The sequence below is a fragment of the Anas platyrhynchos genome, chromosome 1 (genome assembly GCF_047663525.1).
Source record: "Anas platyrhynchos isolate ZD024472 breed Pekin duck chromosome 1, IASCAAS_PekinDuck_T2T, whole genome shotgun sequence".
Taxonomy (NCBI): Eukaryota; Metazoa; Chordata; class Aves; order Anseriformes; family Anatidae; genus Anas; species Anas platyrhynchos.
The window spans coordinates 131,287,517-131,308,130 of NC_092587.1; the positions used below are offsets into that span (position 1 = coordinate 131,287,517).

The window sequence follows — 20,614 nt, forward strand, 5'->3', positions numbered from 1 at the left end:
AATTATTTGCCAAAGAAGGACTCATGCATTTCCACTTGCAGACAAAATTGCCTCACCCATAAGGAATCCCAAAGGGAGAGATTTGTTCCTGCAAAGAAGTCTGCTGAAACGTTAAAATATCCTTTGATTCTAATATATTAGTTTTCTTTGGTATGAGTCTAGCTCTATGACACTACACGTGCCTTTGAATTAACCATCAAAACTTTCTGTAACCTTGCATCACTAGCAGCATTGCAGTTCTCTGATTTCCCAAACATCTGCTAGGGACTTTGAAACCACCACAATCATATGACCTAAGCTGCAATTTAACTCAGGTCTCTGAAGATGAAAGCCTAGGAAGCCTCTTCATAGAGGAGAACATTTTCCAAAGTAGTTCTCAGTTTGTGGACCTGTGAGCAGCTGGCCTGCTCTCCTCTTTGGGTCAGGAAGGTTTGTGATTTCCAGATCCCTGTCAGAGATTTGAGGAAATTCCAGTTTTCTTTTCTTTTCTTTTCTTTTCTTTTCTTTTCTTTTCTTTTCTTTTCTTTTCTTTTCTTTTCTTTTCTTTTCTTTTCTTTTCTTTTCTTTTTCTTTTCTTTTCACACCCACTCCTTGAGGCTCAGACCACTAGACCTTATCCTTACATCTGGAGAACCTGGAAAGATCTTTGTATATTGCTTGTCAGTAAATTGTCTCAGGTCTTCAAATATTGCAGAAATAGAAATAAATTCCCCATGAAAGCAACAGGACTAGAATATATCTTTTCCTGCATGTTTGGTGGTGAAAAAGTTATAATTTTTCTAAATCCTAACAAGGCCTGCTAGTCAGTTTTTAAAAAGTTTTGTGGTATGGAAGAGAAGTTTTTAAAAATGATACTACCAAACCAAAAAACTTTACTTTCATTGTAGTTGTGGTGATGGATTTCTGAGGAATTTTTTGATGTCAAAATTAAGCGTGGTGATGTCAGTGGAATTTTCAACAGAAAATTATCTCCAAGTCCAGCATTAACTCTCCAACAATGGAAATCTCATATTTAAAAGTCAACATTCATCTGGGATGGAGGAAGCCTGGATTTAAATCTGTTCTCTACATGATTCAGAGCCTCCCACAACCAAAGTGAGCGATGCAGCCTCCAGACTTTTCTAATGCGGCTCTCAGTCTTTTTAAATCAACTCTTTGGAAAGAGGGTTTGTTTTTATTGTAGAAAAGTAGAGAACATAAAACCTCAAATATTTTCACCAGACAGAACTCGTATTCCTTGGCCAGCCCCAGCTGGAAGTTATTGTCAAGGTTGCTGTTCATCAAAGGACTCAAGTAGAAGGCAGAGTCTTATTCTGGTATTTCTGTAGCACCTGTACAGCGGAGCCCTACGCCATGCCTCTGGCTCTTTGGTCTGACATATGACTCCTCAGAAATACACAAGTAAATAATATTCAATGTTAATCTCACAAGTAGTCCCTTTAGGGCCACCACTAATATATTGCACTTAAAGTTAGGCACATGCTCAATTATAAAGTTATTACGGAATCAGAGGCCTTCTGGGCCCCCAAATTAATATATATATATATATTTATTTTTTTTTTAATTTATTATTATTTTTTTAGGGGGGAGGGCATTCATACAAAGCTCAGACATATCAAATAGTTTTGGAATATCCTTTCCAGTTTTAATAAGCTTCTGCAGGCTATAAAATTTGGAAATGTCTTCAAATGAAGTTTATAAAAGAGTATACTTTTCAGGTTTCAAAGAAAACAGAGATGTCTGCAGTCAGTGTGTAAGAAATACAAAGATTTTTTACAAGAATTTCATTTTTCTTAGTCTAGAGTTTTGTAATTGAAGATTTAATTAATACTTTATTTTTCAAACCAGTCTGAGCATTAATGAAACACTGTTGTCTTAGCCTTCCTGAACTATGTCATGACAGTTACCCCGGAGGTAACTTAGATCTGCTGTACAAAACACATTCATGATATAAGTGGTGATAAAAGTAGCACTTTGAGTGGAAGCTACTCAAAAATCCTGTGAACTGTTACAGTAATTCAGTGCCAAAGTCAGCTCTGGCATGAGCAGACCCTGGTATCAACATAAAAAGAGTTGCACCCATGTGTATTGAATACAGTTGTTGCCTCTGACTGAACCCATTTGGGATTCCCTGCTCTGGTGGAATTATAATCCACTAGTGAAACAGGAGTCGAGGTTGGACACCTCATTGAAAACAGCCCTGCAGAAGTTCACGCCAAAACACAGTGCATGACCAGAGGGTGTTATGCAGCTGGGGTGGTGGGATAATGAGAAGAGGTGGAGTAGAAACAACAGTGTTCACACAAACCAATTTTTGGCCCTTGGGTAAGACTGATATGTCGACTGACTAGTTCTAGGCTTCCTAAGCTGTCACTGGAGAGACATATGCTCTGTCAGAGGCTTTGTGTTAGCTGTTCTGTGGTCTCTCTCTCCTCATGGGCTATGGTGGGATGCCAGGCAGAGCAAACAGCTAACGTGTGTAAATGAAGAGGCACCTAAAATTGGATGGTGGAAGTATTTCTTACATTTTCACCTTTTGTGTGTAGATCTCTCCAGCACTTTCAGCACCATCTATTGCCTTCAAGAAAAAAATATACTTTCTCTTTATAATACTGGTAGCTTAATTAACATTAAAGCCAATGGAATATGTGATTTAATTTTTAATTTAAGGAAGGTTTGAGAAGGATAATCTGAAATTTAAATGAAAACAGGCCTTTGTAAACAAGTCCCCTCTTTGCCCAGAGGACACAATGTATTTAACATAAGAAGGTATTTATAAAATTGGTCCTGGTCCAAACTCAGATGTATAAGCATTTGCTTAATCTTAATGAGCTCCATAATGTGCTTACAGGTAAACGCGTGTTTAAACATATTGTTGGAAGAAAAGAAAAAGAAAAAAAAAAAAAAAAAAGGCTGAGGCAGATCAAGGGGCTCATCAGATAATAAAGAAAAATAACCAAAGAGGGGAAATATAGTTAGTCTTTACCTAGGACTGTTCCCTTTTCTGGTTCACCTCTAGATCTGCTATCCCAATGGAAAAGGTGATGTAGAGTGGTTCTAGGAGCAACTGGCCAAGGCTGAGGTCTGTTTTAACCTCTTAGCAAAGTGTGTATGGAAACACAGGTCTGACATCACTCCTTTTATTTTTTTGTGTTTTGTAGGTATGATTAGAACCTTTTGTCTTTTTCCCCATCTCTTTTCTTTCTTAGATATAAGCTAAACATGCTGCTGGTGGGGAGGTCCATTTTGCTTGTCATATTAAATGCTGACTTTTCATTAAAACAATTAGTCTTAACCTGAAACAAAATGTTTTGTTTTGTGGGGATTTTTTTTTGTGCTAAAAATAGTTTCAGCAGTTCACACATTTATACTGTAGATATCTACACAAGTACAGCTAATGCTTTCTAGTTGATTAACTGTCAAAGTACTACTTTACAGTAGTACTTTGCCTCTTTTGCTGTACTTTTGCTAATAAAGAAAACATTAAATGCACATGACTAGATAACGTCAGTTGGATGTTTGGTAACTTGAGTCTTTCAGAAACTACTATATGGACATTTAAAATAATAAAAAATACTAATTTTTCAAGTATTAAATTCAGCAAATCAAACATTAGGAATCGTTATAAAAATAACCACAGCAAAATAGAGAATGTATCATGCCACTGTATAACACCATAGTTTGCTTGCACCTTGGGCATATAATACAGTTCTGTTCCCCCTACGAAAAAGTAGGTGGTAGACCTGGCAAAGTTTCAGAGAAGAAAACAAGAACGATTGGAAGTATGGAACAGCTTTCATGTGAAGAAAATCTGAATCATTTCAGACTCTTCAGCCCTACAGGAGGATAAAACAGTGGTGTAGAAAATTGCAGGTGGCATGAAAATTGAGGTTAGGTATCACTCTTCTTTCCAGTAAAATAATTTGGGGTCATAAAATGCAGCTGAAAGGGGGTTCAGATCCCTCTAAAAGAGACAGTTGTTTGCTTGACTATGAGTTAAGCTTTGGATCTCACTGTCATAGGAGGGTGGGGATGGGAAAACAAATTTTAGATGATTGGAAGGAAAGAGTGAGTAAATTCATAGAAGATAACTCTTATGAGGATTACTAATGACGTAAAAATTGTTTCAAAAAGACTCTGATCTGCAATTGGTTGGAGGATGAGACAATAATCATGGGAACCATCATACATGCTTGGCTTTTGTAAGGTGCTCTACTAGCAGATGGTCATACTAGCAGCTGATAGAGACAGGATACTGTAGTAGAGGGACTGTGTGATCCAGTACTTCCAATACTTTTGCTCTTACATGCATGAGTATTCATTGCAGTCCTATGTACTTCTTCCATTACAGGTTACAGGTTAAGCATCTCTGGAAAAGCTTTCACTTCTCACTGATGTCAATTATAGCTGACATCACTCAGTTATCACAGCACCAGGCATCCCTCATTTGAGATAGAAATAAAATAAGTATCTATTTACTAGTCCCATCTCTTACAGAAGGTACATATAAGACTCAAATAGAACTTTCAGGCATGTCACAGTCACAAATCACAAAAATAAGAAAAGCAAAACAACATATTTATTGTACACAGAGCGGAGTAAATAAAAAATAAAATAAAATAAAATAAAATAAAAATTTAACAATCAACATGGCTTGCTTTGTAGGTAAATGCATCCCGCCAGGAAACCAAGCTGATGGAAGAATGTGACCAGCTCATTGAAATAATCCAGCAAAGACGACAAATAATTGGAACCAAAATCAAGGAAGGAAAGGTAACAGCTTTTCTTCTTTTGATAGCAAGTAGGTCATCATTGCTTCTTCATGCTTTTTTTTTTTTTTGACAGTTTTTTGACTTCAGGTGCTATTAATACAAATTTGTATGAGTCCTTATGTAGTCCTGGGCCACTACTGCCTTCATGTAAAGAGGAATAAAATTGGTTAACATTAGTACATTAGACTTCAACACTTTCTTTAGCATTTCTCTTCCTACAGGTGATTATGATTTTTAAGGATAAACACTGAAATTATAGCACTGTTAGTAAATAATAATAAAGTGATGACTAATTAATGCTTCTTTCACTCTGTTATATGTCTGACTGTTTCCCCCAAATTTTCACCTTCACAAAATGCCACAACACTTGCTATTGTGGCTGACAATTATCAACAAGAATATGTTAGATTAGATTCTTTAATTATTTATTATAAGACTTATAAAAATAATATTACATAAGGAATACATCTCAACCATTGTCGTTCTTAAGAAAAGAAAATCTAACATGTTTATGAAAAAAATAAATATTCATAAACAAGCAGGAAATTAAGTATACATTTCTAATTACTGAGGTGTGATGATTATTAGTGACAAACATATTGGGCAGTAATATATTCAAATTTCTACTCTTTAAGCTAGCTATCTGTTAACCCAGAAACACATTAGATCTGAATTAACATTCTTATTTTCTTGGTACATGGTGTTTACTCTTTAACTGCTAAGCTAACTAAGTCAAATATAAACTCTTCTTGTGTGGGAAAAGCTCAGGAAAGGAACAAAGTCAAGAGCAGGTTAAATGGTTTGCACAGTTGTCAAGATATTCCAATTAACTTGAAATGAAAAGCCTGTAGGCAAGGGCTGACTTAAACATGTTTGAAACCACAAGTCCTGTACCTTGTGTGACAGAACCTGAATTTCCTCATGCTGTTAACAAAATATAAGTCCCCTGCAAATGGAAATGGTGGCCTTCTGTATTATTGTTTTGACTCTGTGAATCCAGTTGTGCTTTCAAAAAAATAGAAAATTTTTCATTCATTTGGATTTGTGTTATATATATAAGTTGCTTTCTAAAAGTATATTGCCTGTGAAGGTGTAGTCTAATATCCATTAAAGCATGGAAGATTTATGATACAATTGACTCCAAATTTATGTGAATGTAGCTGATATTAGAATTTATCCCCATTCTTTGTTCCATTTTGTTCAACCAAAAAGTGATACCAATGGAGAGACTGTTAAAGACTGGAACACTTTACCTCAGAATGTTGTAGATGTTGAAAGATTTAATGGGTTCAAGAGACAGGTGGATTAACTCATGGAAGAAAAACAAAATGAAGAAAAAATAGAAAAAAAAAAAAAGTAACAACAGCAACAACAAAAATACAGAATTAAATACCACAACACCACTTCAAACTCCAGATATCTATGAGAGACAAATTGCTGTTGGCTGAGCCAGTGTTCTGAGAAAGCAGTATTTCCCAATCCGATGCCTCCACTACTGGCCTGTCCTAGATGGTGAGCTAGATGGACAATTAAGATCAGCTGTTCATATGTTCTCAAAATGAGAATCAGGCTAGTCTTTTCTAAGCAATTATGTAAAATACTATAATAGCTACAATTCAGGCATTTTAGATACATATCATGAAATTTTGCTAAGGACTACAGTGCCCAGGGAACTCTTTTTATTGGCCAGAAAATCTGAAAAGCCGCAGGAAATTCAGCCCCAGGTGTCTTTTACAACAGCCTGTGACTGTTCTCCATAGTCATTCTAGAAGGCAGAGCATGGCACATTTTTTAGAGGACCACAGTTAAGGCTACAGAGATGGAAGAACTCAAGTATAGTTCTAGCTGTGACTGCAGGGCTTCAGATTAAGACATACGATTCTTATAATATGGTGCAGCTCCATCTTTAATCTCACTTATCACTCTAAATTTATACAATCCAACAAAGCACATAGCAGGAAAAAAAGATTTAAATAGAATAATTTTAGTGCAGAGGTCATAAACTTTCTTCCTTTAAAAGATGGCTTTTTGAAGACGTAAGGAAAATTCAAGTAAACAAAAAGCCAAGTTTGTACGTAGACCTCACAAATCATGACATCTAATTGTTAAAAAACTTACAAGGTAACATTTATTTCAGTTAATTTTGTTAATTAATACTTAAATAAAGATATGAGATGTTTTTTACTGAAATGAACCTTTCTCTGGTTAGACTGGTGTAACCAAATAGTGATCTCCGAGTAAATGCACAATTACTGAAAATATTTTGTTCTCCATGGGACAGTCTGTTGACACTTCTCAGTATCTATCTATCTCCACCTCCCAGTGTATTTATAAAATGCTAGGATGTGAATACAATTCCTTACTTGCATAAGTAATTGTGAGAGTACTTCATTTATTAAGTCTTTCCCAATGCAGTTGTACATCTTGGTGCTCAACAACCTAAACATGGGCTTTATCAATAGAAGTGCAGCCAGTAAAACAATGGAAGAGATTATCTTCCTCTTGCAACACTTGCAAGCACTAGACCTCATCTAGTTACTGCATCCAGGTTTGGGCATCCAGCAAAGCAAAGACGTGGACAAAGTGGGAGGGCCTCCAAGTCAGGGGGATCTGGAGCTCTTGAACTGTGAGGAGAGAACCTGATCAGATCAGTAGCATTGTCAAAATCTTCATGCCTTACAAGCATTTTTCTCTTTACCAAAAATAAATAAATAAATTAATTAAATAAAATCATTTGGATAGTGTCTTCTTTCTGAAAGTTTGCCAAAAGATGTATTTTCCTACTGACTTCTGTTGTCATGTAGGCGCATGAAGACACCATCTTTGCTAAAAATGCTGAACTCCTGTCACAGTTATATTGGCAAACTCAGTAACTTCAAAGTTTATACCCTAATTGCTGAGATCAGGAATTTTATTTAATTATAAATTTGCTAATCCACATACAGTTTAGTTTCCTTATTTTTCGTGTAACTGGGTCTTTCTGAACTCCAGATTTATTTAATTTCCTTCCTTTTTCTCACTCTTGTTCAAACTATGAAGTAGCAGCAATCTTGATATGATAACAACAGGAAGGTCTCCCGGGTCTTTCAGGAACTAAAAGTTTTGTTAGCCAACATTGTCTTTAAATGGGGGATTGACTGTGCTCCTTTCTAATATTTCAGCTAATGACTACAGTCGCATCTTCTGTGTTTATCTCTAACACGTGTTTTCAGTAATAATAATCATCTCTTCAGTATTACTGTCCTTTCATCCTGTTAAAAATATCCAACAAATGAAAAAAACCCTGTCTGACTAAAAGCACATAACAAAAAGGGCAGGCATGTATTGCTGGGAGAATTTAACAGTCTTTTTACTCAAGTTTTATTTTCAGATGGTTTTTTATGAAATTCTCCTCAGTAACAGGAAAAAAAAGTAAGTGATCCACAAGTTGCCCTTAACACAAATCTCATCACTTCAGGGAAATGGTTATCTAAATAACCTTTAGTTATCATGTAAGCAGAAAGTACCAGGAAATTACGTTTCTTCTGCTGGAAAATAGTCCAGCTGTGCTTGTTTTGGCTCTCCCCTGTTGTTTTCCATGTGGAAAACTTCGAGGTATAAAGGCTGTGCCTGTCCCCTTATTAAAAATGTTATGTGGCTAGTGGAAGGCGCTCACCATCAAACTGGTGTGAAAGAAGCTCTTGTCAGTGAAGCCATTCATCTTAGCTTCCCCTTTGCATGACAGTTCTGTCTCAGAAGTGTAAATGCAATCATGATTTGTGACGTTAGAGAACTGACTGCTTTCTCGTGTTTCCACTCAAGGTGGTAAGGTTGAGAAAACTGGCTCAGCAGATTGCGAACTGCAAACAGTGCATTGAGCGTTCAACATCCCTCATCTCTCAGGCTGAGCAGTCTCTGAAGGAGAATGATCATGCTCGCTTCCTGCAAACTGCTAAAAACATCACTGAAAGGTAAAAAAGAAATGTTCCTCTTCACAAGCAGAAGAGTCTCAATTTAAGGCAGATAGGTTGTCATAATTGCTGTATTGTTTTGTACTGCTACTGTGGTGATGTGGTCAAAGAGGTGGATGATGCTGCATTTCTCAATAACACTACTTAGGGCTGTTCCAGAGTGGGAAGGATCTTACTCTAATGTTAAATCAAAACATCCCTTTGAAAAGAGGAGCAGCCAGAAAAGGGGGTGAAATAAGTGTTAGAACAGTAAGAGCATGCACAAATGAAGGAGGCAGTGTAGGTATTAATAGATGCTAAGCAGAGATCTGGTACTAAACACAATGAAAAATAAGGTGCCTAGAAACTGAAATTCCTAATCCATTAAAAATTCTGAGACTGAGAAAGAAATAAGGAAGAAAGTGCATTCCCTAGAAGAATTTTGTTATGATCTTAGCTGTCTCATATCCTTCACGAAATAGCAGGTAGAAAGGACATCTGAGGTAGCCCACTCAAAGTGTTGAGGGTTCAACAAGTTGGGTGTCTGGAAGTGATGGAGGCTGCTGTGGTGGGTTCCTGGGTGCCAGGAATTTCTACTACTTCTAGAATATTAGTTCATTTTCAGATATATCAAGGACCCGAAGACAAGGGCCTGAGTGATTCCAGGAAACTGTGCTGTTAGAAAATTCAGTCTGTTTTTCAGGGCAACAGGGTGAATGCTAAAACATTCCCACTGAGTTTCATCAGTAGTTTCTAATGAAAAACAGAAAAATCTTGGAACTATCAGCTATTTAGCCATCAGGAAGAGAAACAAAAGAAGGTGCAAGTATCTGTGACAGTGAAGAAAAAAACGATTAACAAGTATCTTTATTCATTCCGATGTTTGTTTTTGTTTGTTTGTTTCTTCATTTGTTTATTTTAATCTGTAGGTTCACATTGTATCTGCACAATGTCCAGCCAACTTTTAACCTAATCCAAATAATGAAATTCCTTGCTCTAAATTTATATGTATTTTAAGCCTATCACTTACTTCAGAGCACAGTGTGCAGATTCCTAAAATATCAAACTTCACCAAAGCTATTTTAATCAATTTATAAAGAAGTGAGAAACTCTGTGTTACTCTTTAAATGTTCAGAGAATTGAAACTCTGATGAAAAAGGCAAAGCAAGGAAAAACAAGACAATGGATTAAATTTGGTCTGTTAGACTTGTACCCTGTTTTATATTTTATCACCAAGATATGTTGTGCCATTTCTTTTTCCCAGCTGAAGCTGATAGCAAAACTACCACAGAATATTTAATAATATCATGAGTAAAATGCTGAAGGTGAGAGTATGGCCTTTTTTCAGTATCCAGTGGAATGAGCAATAGGACAGAAACCTATGGTGATACAAACCTTTTAAACAGACTGCCAGAGAATATTCAGAGAAGGTCCAATTTTGAACTTGTAAACATGAGCAGTTGCATCATAAATACAGCCACAGAAGAGATGCTCAGAGAACAGAAATGAGACCAGCTGACATATGTGCCCAATCAGATCTAATTCTTGGCTATTACAGATCACTATCGACAATGAGAGGACTGCGAACGACCTGCAAATCAAAAAAAATCATTCCAAGCAGTGAATAAAAATGAGGGGAAAAACCCCAGGTACTTGCAGATAAATTACAAATGGAGAAAGAGACTAAATCTGATTAATAAATTATTTCTCACAAGTTCTTTCTTGTTCCCATGTGGTGAGCAATATTTTGTTTGCTTCTAGGCTACACATGCAACACTCTCACCAGGGTCCTGAACTACCAGAGCTAAAATCATCTCCTGAAATTATGCACATTGCATTTCTTCATACTCACATTTCAGTAATTTCAATATAATATTCCCTATTGTAATCACAACAAGTAACTAGGTATAGCAAAGACATTACACACCCTGCAGTGATTTACGTCATGCATTATTTACAATGGGTGAAATGTATTTATCCTAGAAAATCCCTGTCCAGCCAAGTACAGTGTCCCTTTTGCACTGTTCAAAATAACTGTCCAAAAGAGCCTGGTGCTATGGTCTTCTTCATAATAAATGTGTGCTTTATGGAGGCATTCAGAGAAGCTCTTCTCCTTGCATAGCTGCTTGCTGGTTTCTTAGCAAGGCCATGGATGATTTTTTGTAGGTGTGTATCAGCCTGGCTTTGCCCTAACACAGGCCCTAAATGAAGTATATGTCTTGTTTCTCTACTAGATATAGAAACATGATAGCGTAACTGTAACTGCAGGCGAGCTACTGGGGGATGGGAGGACTGGAGGAAAAAACAATCACAATTTCAAAGAGAAATGATGATGAAAACTGTATAACAAGAATTATTGACTAAGAAAGCTCCTCAGCCGAGTCTTTGAAAACTGAGCTGAAGACAAAAAAAATATACAGCTCAGTTTTTAAATTTTCTAATTGTGTTCCTAAAATACTAAATGAGAAGTCTGAAAATGCAGTTCTTAACAAGTGTTTGGCCTGGAGCCTTTTCAGTCTCATCTACAGTGAAATACTGTAATTTGGGAAACTTAATTGAAGCAATCAAAATATTTTGACCTGATATGTCACAAATGACAGATAACTGACATACAGTGTGCTCATGGTTATCTATTTACCTCCAAAGTGAAACAACAATTTCCTGTTGTATAACACAAGGTTTATTAACCTCTTTGTTGAATTTTCACCTGATCTTTTTTTAAGCATATCCAGTATCCACCTAGCCACTAACAAGTATGTTGAGATATCAGGCTGAAGGCCAAAAAATGAATCCTGCTGCTAGTTTTCCAGTGAAAACGCAGCTTTTTATGTTAGTACTCTTGGACAGACAGAAGTGGATGTAGTTTCTGAAATAAGGTAGGCAAGGAAATATTTCAGTTTGGAGGAAATGTAAATATGCACACATGCTTGGCTTTATTTTTTTTTTTTTTTTTCAAAATAAACTGTGCTGACATCTATTGGTTTGATCTCTCCCCTGTGCTTTTTGAAGTTAACAGCAGTGTGCTGTGCTAAACAGCTGAGGAGATGTGGTGATCTGCACCAAGCCCTTGAGATAGTACTGTGAAGGAATGCCTCAAGCAAGAAACTACATAGGGAAAAGGGGTTTGGAAAGATGTAACATCTGTCATGCTCACTTAAAACACAAGTAAAAATAGTGCTAATGCTACTTTGCTTCAGAGGGTGGCTGGAAAGAAAAATTCAAAGTGTATTGTTGCTTAATCGATATTTTGTTAAAGACTTATCTAGCACTGCACATTAGGCAAAATGTAATAATAACAGATTTTTATGGGAGACTTTACTTCCAAAAGTAAAGGTGGCAGGAGAAATTCCTAAGAAACAATATATATAAAATACTTGTAAAAATTTTTGTCAAGCTTTGTGAGAAATAACAGTGATCATGATTATTAGATCCTACCTTGATGTAAAAGCTATTGTGTCTTTGGGTGTACTAAAATACTTCTTCTTTTCATTATAGGGTTTCCATGGCAACTGCATCCTCCCAGGTTCTAATTCCTGAAATTAATCTCAATGATACTTTTGATACTTTCGCACTTGATTTTACCAGGGAGAAGAAATTATTGGAATGCCTTGATTATCTTACAGGTAATTTTCTTCTCAAGATACTACCATATTCCTCATAAAACAGTAACAATAGGATTTTCTTCATTGCTCTCCCATTTAATCCTAAAGATATTACCCCTAGCAGCCCTAGAGTGCCCCAGGTAGCATTTGGTGGTAATGGGCACAGCTGGGATGCATTTCCTCTTATCTCCTTTCCTCACACCCTCCCCACCACAGTGTGGATAAGTGTGAGTGATAAACAGTTAAAAGTCAGCAGAATGAAATAAAAGAACAGCTGGAGCTCAGCCTGGAGCGGCCCAGAGCACTTCCCTAGGCCAGACGAAGGAGAATAGGGACTGAATCTCATTTCCCAGGAGGCTCGATGAGTTACCCTCTCCCTTAAGACTTCCTTCTTGCTGTGGCAGATTGCAGCCTGGCAACTGTCCCACGAGCAACCAGAAGCCATGCAAGCAATCAGCACGGAGGGCTCAGCAAAGAAAAATATTTTCTCATAGCAGCGTCACTGTGCATTTCCCCCATTACATAACTGGAGGACCTCACTACGTTCAAGTCTGGGGAGCATGCAGTGTGCTCTGCAGAGCAGAGCTCCAGCTCAGTTAACTGAAAGCTTTGGCCTGTAGACTTCTGCAGCATTAGACCCTTACTGAGTAATGTGCAGTGTCAGAGTATATAATGACTCACAAAAAGAAACAAATTACTGTAATTTAGGATGTTTTAATTTCAATGCCAGAATTAGAAAAATTCATTCCAGTTCAATTGAAAACAGAAGAGACGGGGTGTGGGTTTTTATTTTGCAGGCTATTTAAGCATCTTCTGTGAGCAGCAAGAGTTTGCAATGAAAGGGCATTGGTAGAAAAACACTTCAAAACGCAGGGCTGTTCTCTTAGCCCAGGTTGCAGGAAATATACCCATGTAATTTCAGAAGAATGCAAAAGCATGCAGTCTCTTTGTGGTCAAACACAGTGTTTTTTGCCATGCAGAGGCCTGGTTTCTAGCTTTTCTTCAGGGGAATATGGTGGTGTATAAATGATCAAATGAATTTTAGAAGTAGCAAGGCTGTGTGCATGTACCTTTGCCTTGTAAATCTGTGAGGTTCCTGCCATAAGGGATTTTTTTCTGCAAGAAATTTCTTACTCACTGTGTAACTGGTGAATGCAATCAGTGTTTGATGCATACCTGAGTAAACAATGTGCAATAAACTGTGGTGAGAGTCACTTATTAGTTTTTATACAGCATCAGTGGTGTTATGCTATCCACCTTTCCCTTCATTCCCATTCTCCCCAGAGTTTGCTGGAATTTTGCCATCAAAGTTGAAGTTTCACCACAAAATTATAAAAGACAAGGAAATAAAAGGAAGGGCTAGCAAAAAGCCACACTCATTTGTCCCAAGCTAGGAATCAACTTGAAAAATCATCAGTCGTGGCTTTTCTATAGCCAAAGAGGAATATCCACCTAATGTGGAGGCACGTATGCCATGTCAGCTGACTCTGTTCTGGAGGTGCCTAGTCCTCCCCATTGGCTCCAACACGGGCTAGAAAGACTCATTCAAATTTACGTAATTGTGGTTTAGATCTCTGAGGATATACAGTCCATTCTTCCACGCCCTAGTCTCACATCACATGTCACTATTACCAGCCTAACAGCTGTGCAATGCGGAAAAGGAAGGATGTATCTGTACCAAAATTAAGGGTAGTCTTGCCATAGTGTTCAATGTCACAAAGATCCTTTCTGTGGTCCATCATGCTGGCTGTGCTCCTCCTGTGCCTTCCTACCTCAACCACAATTTTGAAAAAATTATCACATTCCAATCTAGGGGAAATTGCTATGTATTAAGCTGTTAGGCTGTTTTTTCCCAATCTACTCTTTTCATCTTTGCACTTGATTGCCAATGAAGAACAGTTTTAGCTGGCTCTGTCTTTGTAATAATTTTTTTCACATTAAGAAATAACATATGGCTGCAATGACAAAGTCCAAAACATGTCTAAAATATCTGAGCATAAAATGTAACCAAGTCAGACTGTAAAAATATATTTATGTAAATATATGTATATATGTAATGTATAAGTATATATATTACCCTGAAAATCAAATACATTTGATTCTTCTCTATTGTTATTCAGAAACTCTAGAGGAAGATTTGTTTTATTTCAGCCTTTCAGAGTGTGCAATCTTCATAGATTTTACACCAAACACTGTGTGTCAGAGTGAATTGGTCTTTACTTTTATCATGTTTTATTGTTAAGTAAAATAAAGACCATTTGTTAGTCCTAGTGATACATCTGTGTTGCCAATTAAGGGAGGATGCCTATATAATATCTATCATCTGTATTGCTTCTGAAAAAAAAAAAAAAAGAAAAAAAAAGTCAAAAGTTGAATTCCAGCTTCATTCTCTCTGCTGTCAGTTGCTTTCAAAGCAAGTGACCTCAGCTCTCTTCTTGAAATTTTCTTCTTCTTTGGTACTCTTTCCCAATGTACTATATATCAGATCTTCATCTTCCACCTTCCCAACTCCAGTTTTCTATGTGGCACATTGAAGCTTGCATCTTTCTTTCCTCCTAAGTTATTGCTTTCACAAATATAAACGTAAATAGTTTGCTCTCATCATTTGCACAGCTGTCTGTCCAAAGCTTCTGCTATCCAAATTAAAATCTCCAATATCTCTCAGAGAGCTTCCAGCTGGACATTGAGATATCAAGCTCAGCATAGTAAAACAATACCCTTAATCTTCCTCTGACTGTTTCTGCTCTGGTATCTATAGTCTTGATGTCTTTTGGAAGTTTTCTTATCTTGCCAGTTGCTCAAGCTTTTCATCTGGAACTGATCTTTTCCTGAACAAGTATCTAGCTAGATCCAGACAATGTCTGTGATTTGCAAATTCCCTGCACAATAGCGTTGACATAAGAACATTTTTATCCACCGTGAATCAAAAATACTTGTCTCAAGTTTTAATACTATGAAATCAATTGAAGCAACATCTATTCTTTGAACTTGCAGTTTTCCCTGCTTCAGAAATCCCATATGAAATAATGATACATTTTCTTCATCCATCACTAGCTATGTCTGTGCTAACAAATACGCATTGTCTAATGTATGCCAGGATTTTTTTCACATGAAAAAGACTTCATTCTGGAAACCTTTTGCAACCTGTCTCCCTTCCTAAATTGCTTTCACTATTAAAAGATCAAAGCTTTTCCAGAACCAGCCCAGTCTTTAGCTTTGGATATAATCTCTTCTCATTCAGTTGCTCTTGAAGAGTTCTACCCAAAGACTATATATACATGGTTGTATGATTGAGTTCTTGATGCCAACTTGTGCATGGCATGTTATTAACACATTTAGTATGTACCCACATATGATGTGATTTTGCCTTTCAAGCTCCTTCATATTGTTTCAGTCTGGTATCGTGATACAACAGCAAACCGGTTATTAACTGTTGAGAGTTTCAGAGTAGCTTCCTCAACTCCCTCATGTTCATATTCAGCCATATTAATATTTCTATTATCAGAGCAACCTGACTTAGTGGAACCCCATGGCAGGGGGGGTTGGAACTAGTTGACCTTTACAGTCCCTTCTAATCCAAACCATTCTATGATTCTATGATTCTAGCACTATTAAGTCAAAGAGATGGCTTAGGTATTTGTTTTTTCCTTAGTATCAAAAATCAGTAAGAAAACCTTACAAAGTCAATCACCCGATTCCAGGAAAGGTGGACACCAAGCAAACAAAAGGAAGTTGATGTGATTTTGATCAACCTCTGTGACCTTGCACTAAAAGGATTTAGAAATAGTTGCCCAGGAACCACTGCATTCATACTGGGACTTACCAATGAGAAGGGGCAGTTTCCCTAAACTGCCTCTCAGGTGTTTGGACCAAGTGAGTCTTTCAGTCTACTTCAGGTCAAAAGCCACACAGATGACATTGAACTGAAGGTGCATTAGACCAAACCTGATTGACTTTGCTCTGAAATGGAGTAAGCATGCTCACAAGGTCAGTTATTTCTAGATCAAATTTAAATAACTACTTTTTGGATATTTGTGATTACCTTTCAGCCACTTCAGATGTGGGTCCTGACTATTTCAGGCATGGTTCCTGACTGTTGAAGGGTATCTGCTCAGTTTTGAGTTGAAGTCAGACAACTGAATTTAATCATTGCCTTAAGCAATGATTTTCATTTGTCAGAATGTTGATTCGTGAATGTAGGTGGATTGAAGTCAGAGCAAAAGAAGCAGTTACCACTCACAGATGTTTGCTCTGGTATTCTTATGGAGACTGTCACTCTATGACTAAGGAGAGCTGCAGATGTTAGAAAGCAATTCCTGAAACTGCTGTAGCTTTCTTTGTGCCCTGCAAAGTCTGCTGCCACTGATTTCAGGTTTCCCTGCTGTTTAAGGCTGTAAATTTGGGGGGTTTCTAGAGCTGCTTCAATTTTTATTTTTTTCTTTTTTAATTTTTTTCCTGACATTGGGTGGCAGTTTGTAGACAGGAGGCTGCGTATAGCTGAGGATATTAATTGCATCAGCTGTCAAACGTCAGACTTGTTATGGTTGTGAATCAGTACTGCGTCCTCACCCTGAAATGCACTGGAAGTGCTTAGGGACAATCACTGCTACTGGAGGAGAGTATGAGGCTGTACAACTTGTAGCATTAAGACTATGCAGAACTGACTAGGACTCTTCTTCCTCTGCTGTTGTAGAAGCATGCTGGACTTCCCTTTCCTAAGCAGCGATAAAGCCCTAGTCAAGGTTGTAAGGGAAGGTGTTAGTGTAACCTTCAGATTGCTCTGGGCTTTCTGTAGAGTTTTCCTGGTGGCACATGAGCTCTCTAGCTGTGATGTGATGGTGAAGATAATTGATTAAAGTTTAACTCTTTAATTGCTTTCTGGACTTATAATCTCCAAAGAAATATGTCTTGCAGGGTGATAAATTTTGCAGTCAGACTTCTACATTATTTCAGAAGTCTTAAGATTAACTGTTTGCATGCAAACTTCCCTGTCAGTCTACAGGAGAAGCAGGTATATTTAGTTTTATTCTGAAAGTTTTTTGAAATGATTGTTGCTGGAGAGCTGAGTTTCATGCAATGCAGTCTCAGGCATGTGTGGGTTAATAACAAGAGCCAGGGAAAAGATGTCCTGCTCAGGTCAAATCTTTCTCCCTCTCTCTCTCTCTCTCTCTCTTTTTTTTTTTTTTTTTTTCTCCCTGTCATCCTCATTGTGTGAAAGCCTGTAAATCTCCAGCCTTCTATAAGGCCAGCCAGGTGTTCATATAAAGAGAACATCAAGCCTGTCATTTTCAAAGGAGTTGAAGAGACTTAGGTGCTATTGAAATGCAGTCTACAGTTCATTAAACACTCAGTAATTGTTGTGTTGCATTAAGTTAATATTTATTATCTGTGTTGTAGTAATAACAGGTACATTCTCAACTAAAAGGTTTTGTTCTGTTATGTGCAGAAGGAGATTGAAGAAGACTTTAGTTGAATACTAACACACTTGCCTTTCAAGGAGGTTTTTGTTTGTTTGTTTGTTTTTTCTTCTTTTTGTTTATATACCCCTCCTGAGATGACTGTTCCTATTTTAGTTCATTTCTCTCTCTTTCTTTATTAATATCCATCTGTCCCAATGGTTTTTCTGCTTAGAGGAAAAAAAAAAAAAAGAAAAAAAAAGTCACTGGTAAGCTTCTGTGCTACAATATTTAGAGCATCACAGATCATGGTCATATCATGAAACACATTTGAACATTTCCTTATGCCCCTTGTTTGAAAGAGGCTGCTTGGAAATGCATCTGCATTTTAATCTTTGGGAACATACATCAGAAAACCAGGAATATGAACTATAAAAATTCTTAGTGGAAAGTAAAAGATGAAAAGTAAAAAAGTAAAAAGTAAAAAAGAAAGTAAAAAGATGTTTTATATGTATAAATAGAAGCTGTTGTAAAAGGAAAAGGAAAGTTGGAATTCCTTCAGAGTGCCTTTTTTTTTTTTTTTTTTTTGAGTACATTATTTGTGATTAACATAAGTTAAAGAACTGACAGCCAAAATACCATTCAGATTTGCCTTCCTTTTCCTTTAACTTAGGCATATTGTAATTGTTTCAGCTTGAGTGCCCTCCTTCCTTACTCTGTGACAGCTGGGAGGAATGCTATTAAGCACAAGAATTATTTTTTTTGCATGATGGTGGCATATAGGGAAGATGATTAAGAATTAGGCTCCCACTGAGACAAGCAAGCAGGAAGGCCCAAAGAAAGACTCATTTGTTTCTTATTTCATTTTTTATATTTATAGAAAAATCAAATAAGAAAAATTTTGACCTAAGAAGTTTGCTTCAAGTTTTATTTATTCAAATAGTTCTTTAAATCAAAATTTTGTATTAATGCAAAAGAAGACTGCATAGCTTGCCACACATAGAAACTGTAGCAATCTTGTTTGTTGACTTGGAAGAAAAAAAAAAAAAAGAAAAAAACAAACAAAAAAACAAAAACAAAACAAACAAACAAACAAAAAAAAAAAAAACAAAGAGACAATTCTTTATTAAAATGTTTGGGTTGTCTCCTAGAATTATTTAATTAGCTATGATATTGAATTTTAGGTTGCAAATGTCCTACCGCCATGATGTTATGATAAGAACTCTTTACATAAAACTGAAATAGTATGTTGTATAGCCAACAGAAATTATATGCATCTATATTAAAAATGATAGTTAAGAATAAATTTAAATGAACTTGGAGAGAGAAGATTGAGCATGAAAGAAAGAATGTTTAGAGTTATATTTCTTAGATACCACTTATGCTAATCTCTGTTAAAATAAGCTAGGCAAACACTGCTTTCAAGTCAATAGTGAGGAGTATTGACTTTCCCTATTGATATGGATCCATGAAATTTTGATAATTTTAATGTGATGATAGGAAACAAACCTAGCAAACTAGCATATAAATTGTACCCACTCAGTCACAGTTTACCATGACCACCAACACGTAACTTTTGCTAGGCTGTCTGAAGCTAAAGTTTCTTTAATACAAAACATTTTCAAAATCTGGATCTCTTAGGTAGTTATATTAATAGTAAGAATTCCTTAGGAACAATTTAATAGCAATCTAAGTCTAATTAGTAAAAGCTACGTTGTAAAGTCTGTTGGACAGTAGGGCTGCAAGCTCATATGCCACATGCATGCCCAAATCTCAGGTAAGATGGGAAATATTTGACTGTGTTGGTAAGCCTCCTCTGTTGTATGTGACAGCTCCCAACCCTCCCACCATTCGAGAAGAGCTCTGTACAGCTTCTTATGATACTATTACTGTCCACTGGACATCGGATGATGAATTCAGCGTGGTCTCTTATGAGCTGCAGTACACCATCTTCACTGGACAAGCTAATGTTGTTAGTAAGTAAAAATCTTCTCATTTCTAGTTCTGTTTCCTTATGGTTTCACTGCAAATTAAGTTCTTTCAAATATAAAGGTACTCATATATCAGGAACAAAAGAAAAACATGTTTTCTAGGAAGATTTAAAGTCAATATTTTAAATCCAAAACAATAGCCAGCACATGTTCCCAGTGGCACATGTGTTAGTCCATATTTACAGGAATTGTCTCTTGCATCATAGAGCCCTTCTGCAGATGTAGCCTGAGGGATGAAAACTTCACTTCCATTGTCCAGGATAGTCAGACACTTGGGACCCTTTGTTGAACTACCTGTTAACTAGTACTGCAGCCTCCTTGTTATTTATGACATGCTACTTGACAACTGGGCCTTTGTCAAAAATACACATTAAGTATTCTCTCTGATTTGTACTGTCTGCAAGGACACAGAAGAGAGGTCTCACTTTGTATACTGCAGACTAGGGCAGCAAACATCAGTGCAACAATGATCAGTATGGTAACATTGTTTGATTTGCAATGAGATTAGCTACCATCGTTTCATATTTTCTATTATTACACATTTTTATTAAATGCATGCACTGTTTTGACTTTGTGAATTTCTTGAATGAACAAATTTACATATTATTCCTTGGATGTTTTGTTGTTACATAGCTAGATTTCTGAGAAAATGCTCCAGAATTGCCTAATCTTTGGCTAGGCAGTCAGCACTTCTGGGTTCAGTGGATAGTGCTATGATTGACTTAGCGTGCTTTTGGATAAGTCATTTAACTTCATCCTGATTCCTATATGATTAATAGGAATGCTACTATCTGATGTATAGTGGCTTTATGAAACTGCAGGAGACTGAAATGAACCAAATCAGTCAAAAGACGGGGTTTGTTCAGTCAATACATATTTAAATTGTGAAACTCATTGTCACAAAGGGTTGTTGATTAAAAATTT

At 36.7% G+C, this 20,614-nt stretch overlaps 1 protein-coding gene across 10 annotated transcripts in view; it reads left to right on the forward strand.

Moving 5' to 3' along the window:
* MID1 (midline 1) overlaps positions 1–20,614 on the forward strand; it is a 247,705-nt gene that overhangs the window by 202,803 nt on the left and 24,288 nt on the right. For 9 of the 10 annotated variants that reach the window (XM_038173018.2, XM_038173019.2, XM_038173021.2 and 6 more), the window contains exons 4-7: positions 4,666–4,773; positions 8,574–8,722; positions 12,197–12,324; positions 19,532–19,675. In XM_038173018.2, the coding sequence (XP_038028946.2) occupies positions 4,666–4,773; positions 8,574–8,722; positions 12,197–12,324; positions 19,532–19,675 (529 nt within the window). Of the gene's footprint in view, positions 1–4,665; positions 4,774–8,573; positions 8,723–12,196; positions 12,325–19,531; positions 19,684–20,614 lie in introns of those variants that run through there. The other variant, XM_038173025.2, reaches the window with a different exon arrangement.